This window comes from Gorilla gorilla, chromosome 10 (assembly GCF_029281585.2).
Source record: "Gorilla gorilla gorilla isolate KB3781 chromosome 10, NHGRI_mGorGor1-v2.1_pri, whole genome shotgun sequence".
Lineage (NCBI taxonomy): Eukaryota > Metazoa > Chordata > Mammalia > Primates > Hominidae > Gorilla > Gorilla gorilla.
In genome coordinates this window covers 48,911,554-48,926,839 of record NC_073234.2, presented here as the reverse complement: position 1 = coordinate 48,926,839, position 15,286 = coordinate 48,911,554, and the positions used below count along the sequence as shown (strand labels likewise).

Genomic DNA, 15,286 nt, shown 5'->3' with positions numbered 1-15,286 from the left:
AGAAGGTCCTTGGCAGAAAGTTTAATATGTCCATTTTCTTTCTGACATGATCTCTCTAGACCTAGAATCTGGACTCAGTTGTCCATATACTCTGGGAATGCTGCAATGGGTCACACTGGAGTTGCATTGTGAGGACCCACGTATGTCCCCAGCCATGTCCATCATGAGCTGTGTGGCCTGGGGCCAGCCCCCACACCCCTTCCTCTGTCTGCTCTCTCGAGTCCTTTGTGGTCTTGTGCAGCCAATTTGGTTTTCTTGAATAACCCTTATCTCACCTCAGCATGGAAGACAGACTTGGGAAATACACACAATTTTTCCCCTTAAATAAAGTCCCCAGGACAAGATCTGGGGATTGGAGTCTGGAGCAGACTTGGAGCAGGCCTGGGGGTTTCCGGGCCCCCTACCCACGCAGGCTTTCAGCCACACATTGTGGACACTCCTGTAGCCTCTCATCTGAACTCCCTTCTCTATTCCCAGGTCTTGGGCTCTGAACCCAAAGTCACTAAATTATGCTCCTCCCACTCTGTTCACTTATGATTTCTAAAAATTAATTTATTGGAGATTCAGTCTGTGCCACACCACACGACAGGTCAGCCGCAAGCATGATTTCATTTGATTCTCGTAATAACTTTGTGAGGTTGGATGATAAAAATAAGGACAATTCTGAATATTTTTTGAGCAGCCACTATGGGTAGCTGGTTTCCATGTATCTTCTTTAATCAGAAATAGCACTACAGGGGTTGTAGTTAAGATCCTTGTTTGACAAAGGAGGCCGATTGAGACACAGTGTAGTTAGGCACCTTTGTTGAGGTCACATAGCTAGTGAGCACTGGGGCCATTGTTAGAACCCGGACTCCTGGTCCCATGCCCTGAATCATTGCACCCCACACAGTTGGGAAGATCAGGCTCAGAGATGAGAGCCAGCTTGGCCAGTGGAGAAAGCCTGAGAATGTCACTCCAAATTCCTGTCCCTCCACTTCTCTCGTCTCTTGGTCTGAACTCGCCCTCACCCTAACACCAGGGATTTCACAATTGTTCTCAGTGTCATTTCTCTCCTTCCTGCCGTCCTCCCTCTCCCATCCATTCCAAATTTTAGCCCCTGGTTTTACACTCATCTTCCCTCCTGATTCACGGCCTCCCTCTCCCCTGACTTCACTTCCTGCTTCTTCACCCTGGACAAGGGTGTTTTAGAACCCTGTCCCAAGTAGCTCACATCAGTTCCTGAGCATTGAACTCACTCCCTCCAAGCCCACATCGACTGCCCCACTCTGGGTGAGCCCACTGGGCCATGCCCCAGCTCAGGCCTGATGGGAGGGGTCCAGGAGACTGTAAACTCAGGAATGTGGGAGCTTACTGGATATCTCACTGCTGCCTGCAATTATGGGCTAAATGGCTCCTCTCCTTGGTGAAAGCGTTGCTCCCAAGGCTGCCTTTTAACTCCTCTTCGTGGCCTGTTATTTCTCTGCTGGGTCTGCAAGTTTGAAACTGTCAGGGAACAATCAGCCCCTCTGCTGGGCCGCCCACCCGGCGTCAGTATTCTGGAACACTGGTTTGGAAGGGGGACATCACTAACAGAGCAGGGAGGCCGGTCTGGGCTTCTCCCAGCAGCTCCAGCTTTCCAAACAAGGCATGCCAAGGAGAGGGAAAAGGAAGTCTGGCCAGCCCTGCACTCCCTGCACCTCTGCAGTCCGCCCTCCCTTCCTCCCAGCCAGCTTTCTTAGCTCAGAGGGAAGGGGCAAGGGCTGATGCCTCTGAGCACTGCTTGTGTGATCCCCATGCTGGGAGCAGGCCTGGGAGAGGAGGAGAATTGCTTTGGGTCAGTCACCATTCCAAACAGAGGGCCAGACACCAAACAGGTGACACATGCATTTAATAGACACATTCCAGGGAGGGAACAGAGGGAGCGCTCACTCCCAGCAGGCCACTTATAAACACTATGAGACAGATGGGTGACAACCTGGCATTGAGAGACTCCCCAGCCTCTGCATCTGGAGGGAGGGAGGGAGGGAGGTGGACCTGGAGGAGGACTTTCCAGCTGCCCGGGCCTCGCAAGATAGGCTGAATGAGAGCCTTGGGAGACAGCAGGCTTTGGTTTCACATATGTAACAGACGGGTGCTGCTGGCAGTCTGGGCACTGTCAGGAGGGAGAGGCTGGCTTAGGCCTGGGAATGGGTGTAGCCAGTACTCCAGGCTCCCAGCAGCACAGGTGCACCTTACAAGGAGAGAGGAAGGAGGAGGACCCTGGTGTCCAGGTGTGACTGCAAACAGGCCTCAAGGCAGGGGAGAGGGAGCCATGGGGCTCTCTTAGTGCGTGTAGCTCTTCTGGCTGGAGGATGTGGTGGAGACAAACTTGACGCTAGAACCACTGCCCCCTAGGCCCCGGTTGCTGGTGGCACTGAATCCAGAACCTCCCAGGCCTGCACCCAGGCTATGCCCACCACTGGTGGTGAAGGAGTAGCCTCTGCCCCCACCGAGGCCCAGGTTTCCACCTCCAATGCTGCTGCCGCGTCCATAGCCACTGGAAAGAGTGGAGGTGACCACAGCTGCCGGGAAGAGAGGAGGTGTGGTCAGATCAAGTGCAAGCAAGAAGACAGCTGGGAGTGTCAGGGCCTGTGCCCTGGAGTCCTTGGGTAGGGAGGGGGTGGTCTCGTCAGCCAGCAGTTTGTCTCCTTCCAATGTCCCCTGCTTAGTGAGATCACTGCCTGTGTTCCTGAGCTGCAGCTCCAGGCAGCCTCTTAGGCTGGAATGGCTTCCTCCTCCCCTTCCAGAACCTACTGGAGCCCTCTCCTCCTGGAAGCAGCTCCAGTCCACCTGCTTTCCCTTTGATCCTCCTGCTGTGCCGTCTGGGTCTGTCTCCCTGTCTGAGCCTGACTCCAGAGTTTCTCTTCCTTCTGGATGCTTATGGGGGGAGGGGCACACTCCTCTTCCCTCAGCGTCTCCCAGCCCCACACTCAGAATCCCAGGGTGGAGGCTGGAATATTCTTGATGGATCAAGTGACAGATTAACCTGTTGGCCAGTGAACTCTGCCCCCGTTCTCCTCCCAACCTATTCTTCTCCTAATTTATAACTCATCACCTTACACATTCTAGCACCCTACTTTGGGTCCTGCAGAAGGAAAATCAAATTTAAAAAAATAGACTCCGTTATAGGATGAATTGTGTCCTTCAAAAACCTATGGTGAAGTGTTAACACCAGTATCCGTGAATGCAACCTTATTTGGAAATGAGATCGTTGCAGGTATAACCAAGTTAAGATAAAGTCTGTAGGGTGGGCCCTGATCTAACATGACTGGTGTCCATACAGAAAGAAGGAAGACATTCGTCTGAAGCCACAGACACACAGGGACATGGTCATACAATCACAAAAACAGAGAGTGGAGGGATGCAGCCACAAGCCAAGGAACACCGAGGATGGATGGCCACCGCCAGAGCTAGGAGGAGGCTGGAGTGGGGCTGGGCTGCCCATGCTGCCTCCGTGTTCCAGAACACCATCTGGTTTGGAGAGGGGATAGTGCCACCCTACATGACATACAGAGCAGGAGGCTGGCCCAGGCTCCAAGTTTCAGAGGGACCAGGGCCCTGCTAACCCCTTAATTTCAGCCTCCAGAACTGTGAGACAAGACATTTCTGTTGCTTTAAACCCCCTGACTGGTGGTACTTTGTTGCAGCAGCCCTGGAAAACTAATACAGAAAATTAGGTGTTTTCAAGAGAAAAGGAGCTTCAAGGTTATGCTTGAAGGCCTGTCCCCAAAATTAGCTTTGAGGGTCTCTGGCACCACTAGACAAGGACATCAGGGAAGAAGGACACCTGGGTGGTTCAGAGGGCTCTGCCTTCTAGAATCATTGGCTAATATAATGAATTGCCCTTATGAATGCCCATCAAGAAAACCAAACTCAAACTCACTTGTAGAGGGTGAGTTGTAAGAGTCATTTCTGTTGCCCTTGTGATGCCAGCACTGAGCTCTGCGAATGACCACTTCTTCTCTCACCAGCACAGGGCCATGCCAGCTTGTTAATACCTCTCCTGTTTTAGAGCTACTGTACCCAACTGCCATATTTTATGCTGCCCTTACTGCCTTGAAAACCCTTGGCATCCTTCTGCAGTTATACTCGGCAGAGTTGAGCCAAGCAGCGGAGCTTCTTCTGAAACTGTTTAGGAGAGAAGCTGCCTAGTTGGCAATGCTCTTGTCCACAGCATGAAGGCTCCCTTCAAAGGTCCAAGCCAGACCAGGAATTTTCATAAATCCCGTCTACATCAAGAGCTCACCTCTGTGCTAGACTTGCAGCCCCAACAAAAAGGCAGGGAATTCTGGGAGGTAGGAGATGTGGCCAGGATCTTTTAAACCCACTCAGAACAATGACATCAAACCTCTCATCACCCCTTCTGTGACACCCTCACTCTCAAAGAGGAAAGAACTGTGACATTAAAGGCTCCTAATATGGCTTGCTTTTTAAGGGACCCAAAACCTCAAACCTTCTCCAAATGAACGCTGTCTGTGAGATCCCGTCTAACCCGTCATATCTTCACCCTCTGGCAAGCCCACCACATCCCCATCCCCTCTACCACACACACTCCAAATGGCCCAAGAAGTATGTCATACTCACAAATGTTAACTGGAGAAACTCCCTCTCCACTCAACCTGATAGGGAAGAGCAGGGAGAAGGAAGGTTACCAATGTGGCCAGCAGCTTACGGGCCTTTGCAATGACACTTTTGTAATTGTTGACAAAGCATTTAAACATACTTTATTATTTTTATTGCAGAAGTAATTCAGGTTGAAATTATTTGAGAACTAGTAGTATTAAAGATAATATTAATAATCTAATGAATAAAATAAGGTGGAGTTTGAGGTTCACAGGAGCAAAATCTATAATCTCAGAAATACAATTTTTGGTTTAAACTAGTTAGATGCCTTAAGGAAATTAAAAGTAATCATATACTGGCATCAACTGGAAAGAAGGGCCTGTCCTATAATAAGATTTGTCTCTCAACAAGGGACCATTGTCATGCACTGAGCCAGGGCTGAGCTTATTGTATATAGGTGTGGAGAGGCGTCTGAGTCATAAAAATAACAATAGTAATATCAGTTTATTATTATCTTAGCAACCAAGTAACTTTGCTTTAGCATCTTCAGGACAGAACTGGCATTCATTCATAAACACATACTGAGAAACTGAACAAGAGGTAACAGCTGTTGAGTACCTGTTACTTATATCACACCACTTAGTTCTCTCAACAACCCCATGAGGTAGGTATTATTTGCTCACTTTTATAGAGGGAGAAATGGAAGCTCAGACAAGTTAACTAACTTGCCCATAGTCACAAAGCTGGATTTGAAGCCAGATTCATCTGACACCAAAGCCTATGTCTTTGGCCATGAAACTGAATGATAGCTAACATTTATCGAACACACTGTGTACCATGCATTGTTCTAAAAGCTTTGTGTGTATTCCCTTATTTTAACCCTTTTAATAATGTGAGAGTTTAGAACTATTGTTATTCACATTTTATTGGATGAGAACACTGAGAGGTGGAGAGGTTAAGTATCTGCTCTTGGCTACACAGCTCCTAACTGGCAGAGCACAAAGCTCCCATGAAGCTTTGTGGATCATGTAATCTGACCTTTTCATTTTATCATTGAAGAAATTGAGGACCAGAGAAGGGAGACTGACTTTCCCAAGGTTATGTAGCTACTTAGTGTTAGATCTGTAAGCCCAAATCCTAGGACTGTTTGTTCTCAGCCCATGGCCTTTTAGACCACATTTCGAGAGCTGCCATGTAACCAAATGTCTCCTTTGGTAGAATTCAGTTACTTAGACCTGATCAGGTTTTACGTTTCTATGGGGATGCTAACTGTAGTTGCACCTCAAATGATTTACTAGCCTGGAAGGAAATTAAAATTATTTTTTTGCCATAGCCCAATTCTGAACTGCATTTTCTTCCAGGAGAAGAAGGGGCAGCAACAGCCCGAGCCCCTAGGAATGCCCAGGAAGCTGGGGTGAGCTCAACTTGCTTTGAGGATGAAGTTGGTGCATCTACCTCACCTGCACTCCTCGCCTTCCAGCAGCTTGCGGTAGGTGGCGATCTCCACGTCCAGGGCCAGCTTGATGTTCATCAGCTCCTGGTACTCACGCAGGAGCCGAGCCATGTCCTGCTTGGCCTTCTGCAGGGCCTCCTCAAGGTCCACCAGCTTGGCCCGTGCATCCTTGAGAGCCAGTTCCCCCCGCTGCTCTGCATCAGCAATGGCTGTTTGCAAGCTGGAGCACTGTAAGGACAGGAGGAAGCCATGAGTCCTGCTGACAGCCCATGGAGGTGTGGTACTTCTTGGGGAGGAGTTCTTAAAGATGGCAGAAAGGCCCAGAAGAATTGAGCATTTGTGGAGCTCTTGGCCCTGCCAAATCTTTACCTGCTTCTTGATGCTGTCAATCTCAGCTCTCAGCCTCTGGATCATGCGGTTCATTTCAGAGATCTCTTGTTTGGTGTTTCGAAGGTCATCCCCATGTCTGCCTGCGGTGACCTGCAGCTCCTCGTACTGAGAGAACCAGAGCACACCCAGTCACTGAGTCAAATGCCTGGCCCAGGCACTCGCTGTGCACACAGACCCACCCTGGGTGCCACAAGCAGGCTCATTCATTCCTGGTCATTCACTTATTCCCCCTGAAGCTTACAGTTTATTGGGGGACATAGACATTAACTGAATTAGCATATTATCAAATGTATAGTTCCACACTAAGATAAGTGCCCTTAGGAAATGAACAGGGTCCTGGGAGAGTGTAATGAAGGAATCTGACCTAGATTTGGAAGTGGGAAGTGGTGGTCAGAGAAGTCTCTCCAGAGATGGAGATGCTTGAACTGTGGTCTGAAGGATGAGAAGGAGGGACCTAAGTGACCAGTTGTGGGGGAGAACATTCCAGGCAAAGGAAACAGCCTGCATGAAGACCCTGGGTCAGGGAAGGAACATGGTGAGTTCTAGGAGTGAGACGGTGATTTGGTCAAGGTCCCTGGGGAGTTCCTGGTCACAGAGCGTGCATCCAGACCAACTGTGCCCATGAATTTTGGTAGCCCTCCAAACACCAATGCTGGGGAAACAGGGAGGAGATATGGGGGAATGGTGTGGGATGGTGCAGAGGCTGTGGAAGGCACAATTTTGAAGACTTTGTAAAAGTATTCCCAATCTCAGGTAGTTCTCAATCTAATGGTGCATATCCAGGACATGTGAATTTAAGAGCAATAATTACACCCTGTCTCCTCCAGCAGACTGAAGTGAAACCTACACCCTTCCCTGACAAAAGGAGATCCCCTGCCAGAGTCAAGATCTGTGGGGTTCTTGAAAGTGCTGAATAGCTCAGGTTCCCACTTCTAGGTATACACGATTAAATGGAGCAACAACTCAGCAACATGAGGAATCGTTTGCTATCGATTTCAACCACTTCACCTTGGGGTTAAGTGCATCACGTTTCCTTTCACCGTCAAGGCGCTGCCTCTGCCCTGTGGACCCCTGGTCCCTGCTACCCACCTTCCTTTCCACTACACTCCTGACCAGAAGGGATGAGGCAATGTATGGAGCAGGGAAAGAGTAGGAACCAGCTCGTAGGTGAGAAGCTGCCCCAAGAGGGGTCTGGATTTGACAGGGAGCTGGTATCATGGGTCAATTGTACCCCGCAAAGCCAAACTTCTTTGCGGCTGTCTGAGCTCTGGGCAGTAGCTGTTTGTGTTTATCCCAGTCTTCCTCTTCCTGACATAAACTCCCTTGCTTGTTCTTGCCTGCCAGCTCCTTGTTCAGCCTTAAACCTCTCCCCACTCCTCGGCAATCTTTTGTCCCTCATGGCTTCCCAACTGGACAAAGCCCCCGCATCTTCCTGGAAGCTTTTTATTCATGCTATCTTTTCCCTTCCATGATTGTCCATTCACTTCATGGCCTCCCAGAGCTTGGGTTCTCTGTTTGCAGTTTATTTATTTGCAACCCTGTAACCCTGATTGGCATACAGCAGGAGCTCAGAAAATATATAGAGAATAAATAAGCCTTTTAGAAACTGCTTCATGACTGTGTGTCGGTTGTCCTGGTGTCTCACCCTGCTCCCACCCAGATCTTGAGGAATGTGGGACCAGTGGATGTCCTGAGCTCCCAGCACTGGGCTGACCATGTATTAGTGTTTCCACATGCATTTCAGGCTAAGTTGTCATAGCATCAAAGACATGCCTGCTAAGTTGAAATAAACGAATGTGCTCACACGTTTCCTGAGGCTGAGTTAAGTGATAATGTGGAGCCTCAGAGAACACTAACCCTGGAACCTATCATGGAGGTGTCCATGCTCACCTTGGTCTGGTACCAGGACTCAGCCTCGGCCCGGCTGCGGTTGGCAATGTCCTCGTATTGTGCTTTGACCTCGGCGATGATACTGTCCAGGTCCAGGTTGCGGTTGTTGTCCATGGACAGCACCACGGATGTGTCACTGACCTGGGTCTGCAACTGGGACAGCTCCTGCAGGGCAGTAAACTCAGCATCACCAAGGCATAAGATGAATAATCTTAAATCTTCGTGGTTAACTACCCATCTAGGTCAGGAATCCTTTCCTTGGTATTCCTGGCAGATTCTCCCAGCTATTCCCTAGGTGTTCCCATTCATCCCAAAAGATCAGTGTGGTGAAAGTCTTTCCCAGCCTTACTTCTCAAGGCTCCCATCTGTGTGCTTTCCCCGGGCATGAGGGTGGGTAAGCATCCTCTGAATTGGAATTACATAGATTTGAATGTGACACGTGTCTGTTCAGTATGCCAACATAAACGGCTTCTTTAAGAGCATTGGGGACATCTGGGACACTGCTTCCCCCTGCACAGCGTGACTCCATCACTTTCTACCTCTCTCTCCCTTTCCACAGACCCAGGTCTCTGCCTTTGGAGGGGTAGCGCCCAGAATGAGGCATCTTCAAAGGGCAGGAAGCCCCCTGACCAATGAGCTGAGGGACAGCTTGCCTTTTTTTTTTTTTTAATACTTTTCAGGGAAGAGGAAGGGAGCAGGTATGTCTTGATTCCTTGGGAAATTACCCAGTGTCCTAGAATTTGGGAATCAGTACTCTCTCCTTGCTAGATGTTGTCCTGCCATGGGATGAGGGAGTTCGGGGGAGAAGCATCAGAGCTGGGGTAGTTTAGTATGACAAGGCTCCAAGTGGTTCTCCCTGGTCCCCCTACCACCCAAGCCCCAGCTTGAAGTATCCAGGCAAGATGCTGGGCAGAGGCACTGAATGAATGAATGGCACAATGCATCATCCTTTTCTTTCCAGGCTCCAGACCTAGGAGAGACAGAAATACTTGCAGACTCTTACTGCATCAAAGACTGAGTGGATGAAGTTGATCTCCTCGGGCAGAGATTTGACCTTGGCTTCCAGCTCCACCTTGTTCATGTAGGCAGCATCTACGTCCTGGAACGACAGCGCAGGATGCTCCTTTGAGTCTGCAGCCCCAAGTATCTAGTCCAAAAGAAGCTGAGCAGATTTCTCCCCAGCCCATCTAGTTTGGATTTTAGAAAACTCTGGGTCTGGGGGATTTGGGGTTGGGGATGGGTAATTACGGAGAACTGGGGGCTTGAATTCCCTGAGCTCACAGAAACCCAAGTAGAGCTGATGGGGCCATCAACGTAGAGGGAACATGTTGGGAGGTTTGAACTCTGCAGATATTCTCAAGGTTGATGTGACATTTCTTGGGTGGCCCAAGGGTTAGAGGTCAGGTTACCCCACACTCCAGATTCCATTTTAAACCTTCTCCTTTGAGAGAGACATCCCCACTCACCTTTTTCAGGGCTACAAATTCATTCTCAGCAGCCGTGCGCTTGTTAATTTCATCTTCGTACCTATAAGGACAGAGCGGGGGGTGTGCTGTTGAGCAAGTCTGCATTGAACTCTTTCCAGGCTGGTGTAGCAAGAGTTAAGAGCCCTCAAATCATTTCCAGCTCTTCCGCTGACCTGGGCATGACTTTGGGTGATTCACTTAACCTCTATTTCTCCCTCCATAAAGGGGGATAATTTCTTCTGCTGGTTTTTAATAAACTTTTCTAAGAGTAGAAGGTGAGCATGGAACTTGAAGGAATATAAAAATATACTTATGCAACTCCATCTTTTGATAGATATGCAATGCCAGTCTAAAATGTTTTTCCACCTCAAGTGTCTACTGAAATCGTGGAGTAAACTTTATCTGTTCAGCAGGCTGTTTCGGGTACATTTTGATATATTTTCACTGAACCTCCGGGTGGCCCCTGAGAAATATGCTTTTTGTAACTAGGGGTAGCTCAAGCTTAGAAATAAGGGCAAGCTGGCTAATGGGTTAGTCTGGGCCAAATCCCTTTCCACTGGATACCTCACCTACTGCAGCCTGGATGATGTGCAGTCAAAAGTTGCCCCCCACAAGGAAAGTCAGATTGCCCTCCTTTAAACTCTTCCTTGTTACCTCTCTTCACTCTACAGTGAATGCCATCCTGGAAATGCAAACCATCTCAATAATTGAGCCCATGTCCAATGGAATTAAACAATATGCTGACTGAAATTACATTATGATTTCTAGAGTGAGTAGCAATGTTTTGTCGGATGATGTTGATATCCCTTTGCAGTCATGTGAACAAATAGGAATAGGATCTTCATCAATAGCAATACACGAGATGAAGGTCCTTGTGCTACCCCACACAGTGCTGTCTCCACCTTGGGGGATAATGGCTGCAGTTCTAAAGCTCCCGGCTGATATCGGCATTTGCTCCTTTGCACCTCTCTGGTCCTCACACAAAGGAGCCTTCAGATGGCTGTGTGTGGCCAGAAGCCAGTCTCCCACTTACCTGACTTTGAAATCTTCCACAACATCCTGCATGTTCCTCAGTTCAGCTTCAAGCCTGCCCCTCTCAGTGGTGACGCTTTCCAGCTGCCGTCGGAGCTCACTGATATAGGAATCAAAGAGGGGCTCTAGGTTCTGCCTCACAGTCCTGGAGCCCTGTTCCTGCAGGAGGGCCCACTTGGTCTCCAGGACCTTGTTCTGCTGCTCCAAGAACCTCACCTGGAGGGAAGAAGAGAGAATGAAACCTTGAGAAGTTGGAGAGGCAGAGTCAGACACTCCTATTAATAAGGGAGAGAAGAAAAATATATTTTTTTCACTTGGCACCCATTGACAATAATGTAACTGACAACTCCAACCCAAAAGGAGGCAGTCCATGGAGCTACCGCAAAGTTCCCTAGGGCTTGCATAGGATTCGGGTGGTGGGGCCTAGAGGCTTCTATTGGGGAGCTGCTCTTGGGTTAAGTTTCTCAACACCACCTACTCTGGGTTAGGGTAGTTTGCTGAGCAGCAACTCTCCTGTAGAGAATCAACAAAACTCTTCCCTTGGTGTTGACTGAACCAGCCCATGTGGCTCTGAAAGAGAGGAAATTTCTACCAGATCCTGTGAGGCAAGCTGGCCTGACTTGGAAGGGTCTCAGCCCCTGGGAGCCCATGCTGAACAGTGCTCATTCCCACGGTGGGGTCGTTGCATTATTGCTCTCCCCCCATGGGATGGCCCTTCCAAGAGTTTATTTGATCCCAAACCCAAGGGGGTGGATGAAGCCCCTGCTTACCTTGTCGATGAAGGAGGCGAACTTGTTGTTGAGGGTCTTGATCTGCTCGCGCTCCTCGGCCCGCACCCGCTGGATGGCGGGGTCGATTTGCAGGTGAAGAGGAGTCAGGAGACTCTGGTTGACAGTGACCTCTTGGATGCCTCCAGGGGGACACACGGGGAAGCTGGGGCCACTGAAGCCTCCTCCAACTCCACCCCCATAGCCAAATCCACTGTTGACTCCAAACCCGTTGCTGGCCCTGCCACCAAAGCCACTTCGGAAGCTGCTGCCACACCCACTGATGGAGACCCGCTTGGCACCCCCCAGGTTGTAGAGGCTGCGGCTCCCAAAGCTGGCCCCAGCACTGCTGATCCTTCCCAGGCCCCCACTCCCTGCTGCAGAGCGGGCCACAGAGACAGAGCTGAAGCGGGAGCGGCCAGCTGCCGGGGTGATGGCCGAGGTGGTGCTGAAGCCTCTGCGGCTGCCAGACTGGAAGGTGATGGAGGACTGCCGAGACATGGTGGGTGAGGAAGGCCGGTGAGAAGGCACCTGAGATGGGCTGGTGCAGGCAGTGGAGAAGACAGGTGGCTGGAGAGCCCTGGTCTCGTGGCTTTTATGAGCATCCTGTGGGGGCGGGGCACTGCTAGTGGAGAGGGCCTTCTGATGGCATTCCCTGGGCATCTGCCAACCCTGAGCTCACACTCGGCATCCCTCAGGAAATGGTGTAAGGGCCACTGGCTGGTTCCCTGGCACCCCCTCCCCACAACGTGCAAACTCCTTTCCAGTTGCAACTTGATCAGCATATGAGTAAGAAGCAAGTTAATTGCTTTCCGTCATGTGCTAATGATGCATCTTGTAAAGGACTCAGCAAACACTGCCTCATTTCTAAACCGCTTTCTTAGGCCTGGGACCAACTCCCTCCTGTCCAAACATCTTGTGTTAATACAAGCCACTACACTTCACTGTTTCCTTGGGGTGCTTCCTATTCCCTAAGCATTTTCTCAGCACCTACTGCCTGGTTCCCCAAGCCCCATCAAGCTGTCTTTCCAAACCTTGAAGGTCCTGCTCTGTAATCATCTTCCTTAGGAATCCACCCCATTTTGATTGCCCCTTTATTCTGCTCTTAAGCTTCCGTGTCTATTATGTAGGTCACACATGGTTTTCTGGAGTGTATGTGTGCCTGTGCCCTGCCCACTGCAATATAATGTGACTCTCAAGGCCAGCCAGTGCTCTGTCTTCTGGGAAGAGAGGTTGTGAGAGGAGAAAGACTTGGGTTTGAATCTCAGACCTGCTCATAGTTGTGGGACCTTGAGCAAGCCATGAAACTTTTCTGTGCCTCAACTTGCATGTCTGTAAAATGGGGTTTGTAATGAATATTCACATGTGAAAACTTTTGCAATGCCTGGTATATGTAAGTGCTGAGTAAATGTCTATTGAGGCTTCCCTCCTTCTGATACAATCAAGTAATATTAAGGAAGTGCCAACCATGTCCATCCTGTGACTAGTCCTGTGGGAATTCAAAAGAAACACAATGCACATTATTTATCTTCAACAAGCTCATGGTCCTGTTGGGAAGATAAAACTGTACAAGATGGTGTACCATGAATCATCACCTCCAAGCTGCATTTGAGGCTGCCTATCCCAGAAGTCTCCCAGGCAGGTCCCTCCTCCTCCTGAGGACCAAGAATTCCTAGCTCTCCAGTCCTTCATCAAAAGAGCTCCAACAGCTGCACCTAGCAGAGGATTCGTTCCTTCCCTGTTTCTCCTGTTAACCTTGTAGACTGTGCTCTACATTCTATATTAGTCTACAAACCGCAAAGAAGACTTCAAGGCACCTCATCTCTCTGTTCTGCAACTCATTGCCCTGTCTCTACCATGGGAAGAGTCAAACCAAAACATTGCTGAATCTTCTTCTTTTTTTTCTGCCTTGAGACAGGGTCTCACTCTGTCACCCAGGCTGGAGTGCAGCAGCTCAACCTCGGCTCACTGCAACCGCCACCTCCTGGGCTCAGGTGATCATCCCACCTCAGCTTCCTGAGTAGCTGGGACTACAGGCATGCTCCACCATGCCTCTCTAATTTTTTTACTATTTTGTAAAAACTGGGTGTCGACATTTTGCTCAGGCTAGTCTTGAACTCCTGAGCTCAAGTCATCCATCCTCTTTGGCCTACCAAAGTACTGAGATTACGGGCTTGAGCCACCGCGCCTGGCCTGAATCTTCTTTTATCTTGCTGCCTGCTTTCTTCCTGCTGTGGTTTTGAAGCCTGGGAGAGTAAGAGAGGAATTAATCAGCATTCAGTCTCCATTTCGTGGATGAGGGCATTGAGCCCAGAATGGTTAACTAGTCAGACAGACCCACAAGAAGCAGAGCCAGATTCCACGGTCTTTCCACACAGGTGTCGTTTTAGGGGCACACTGGTAACCGACCATTTGGCAGAAGTTCTCACCTGTCTGGAATGGCAGCTTGGCACTTGGAGCGGTAGTTCTTTGTTCTCTAAACTGTTTCCTCCTTGGGGCTGAGGCCAGGGGGTAGGCCTCTCCCCCATCTAGAGATTATTTGGGAGTCTCAGTTTCCACAGGAAAGATATGAATCATAGCTTGTGTTGATACAGGCCAGGAAGAGCAGAGGAGTTCCTTCACCTGGTTCCGTTGCCAACCCCAGCCAGGGTGGTGCATGGTTCTCAAGTGGAAAGAATAATTATGTTTGTTTTCTGTACTCTTCATTGCATGATAATCTGGCCCCCAGAAGAAAGGACACTTGTTTCCTGAGCCATACTGAGCAAACGCTTGCAGAGCTTTCCACAAAACAAAGGCCTTGGAGGGTCCAGGCGTGGTGAGTGGCTGGGCCAGCATGCCCACGGGAAGGGAGGTCCCCAGCCTTCTCTCACCATGCTTCCGACGTGGGAAGCAGGCTCCAGGCTGCCTTCCCTCCCAGCCATTCCTTTCTTTCCCATGTCCCCTGCTGGAGCCCTCTTCCCAGGCACTTCATCTCATTCTGTTTCTGTTCTGGTTTTTCTCAGCCATCACCTCTTGCCTGGGGCTGCTCATTTATTCTTTTCCTCCTTCCCCTCTAGTTTTTCCAGGACTGCTGTTTCTGAAGCTAGACGGTCTTACTCACAGGCTTTGCCGAGTTAGATTGAAATAGAAAGATTGTTCACCTCCCTTCCTCCTCCACTCCCTCTTCTGTGACCTTTGACCTGCAAAGTGACCTTTATCCTGGTGGTCAATATCTAGAAGAGTGCCTGGGACATGTGGCTTCCCTGACAACTTGTGTCACCACCCTTTTAAAAATCTCAAAACTCAAGGATTGTTAACACCTTCTTCGCTTTCTGACATTTTTGTTTTGTTTTTAACCTCTTTGTAATTCTGCTTACAACTTATCCCTAAGAAGTCATCGAAGGTGAACTGGGCCCAGCACTACCCCTTAACGCTGTTTCCCTGGAATGCCTGTGTCTGGCATGCCCTTTGATGTCTTGGTTTTCTGGTGGTAGGAGTGTTGGTCCACTTCTGAGGGTTGGGCGTTTTCCTCCCAGCTCTGACTAGCCTCCTAGCCACCCCAGATTGAATTGTGGCAGAAGTTTGTGTGATTCAGGCTGTCTAATTTAAAGAGAACTACACATTCCTTTCTGTTCTCCAGTCTTTCTGCAGCCCTCTCCATCTCTGTGTTATTGGGTCTATCTGAGAGGAGTTTTCTTGAGTTTGGAGGAGTGCTGGATTCAGGG

General features: G+C 49.5%; 1 protein-coding gene across 1 annotated transcript; it reads right to left on the bottom strand.

Moving 5' to 3' along the window:
• Window positions 1-767: 767 nt before the first annotated feature.
• Window positions 768-12,162, bottom strand: KRT75 (keratin 75). The gene is made up of 9 exons (XM_004053169.5): window positions 11,586-12,162; window positions 10,817-11,031; window positions 9,784-9,844; window positions 9,321-9,416; window positions 8,318-8,482; window positions 6,407-6,532; window positions 6,045-6,265; window positions 4,606-4,640; window positions 768-2,543 (listed from the first exon to the last, which is right to left on the bottom strand). The coding sequence occupies exons 1-9, from the start codon at window positions 12,081-12,083 to the stop codon at window positions 2,305-2,307; spliced, it is 1,656 nt and encodes a 551-aa protein (XP_004053217.4). The 5' UTR covers window positions 12,084-12,162; the 3' UTR covers window positions 768-2,304.
• Between the last annotated feature and the right edge of the window lie 3,124 nt (window positions 12,163-15,286).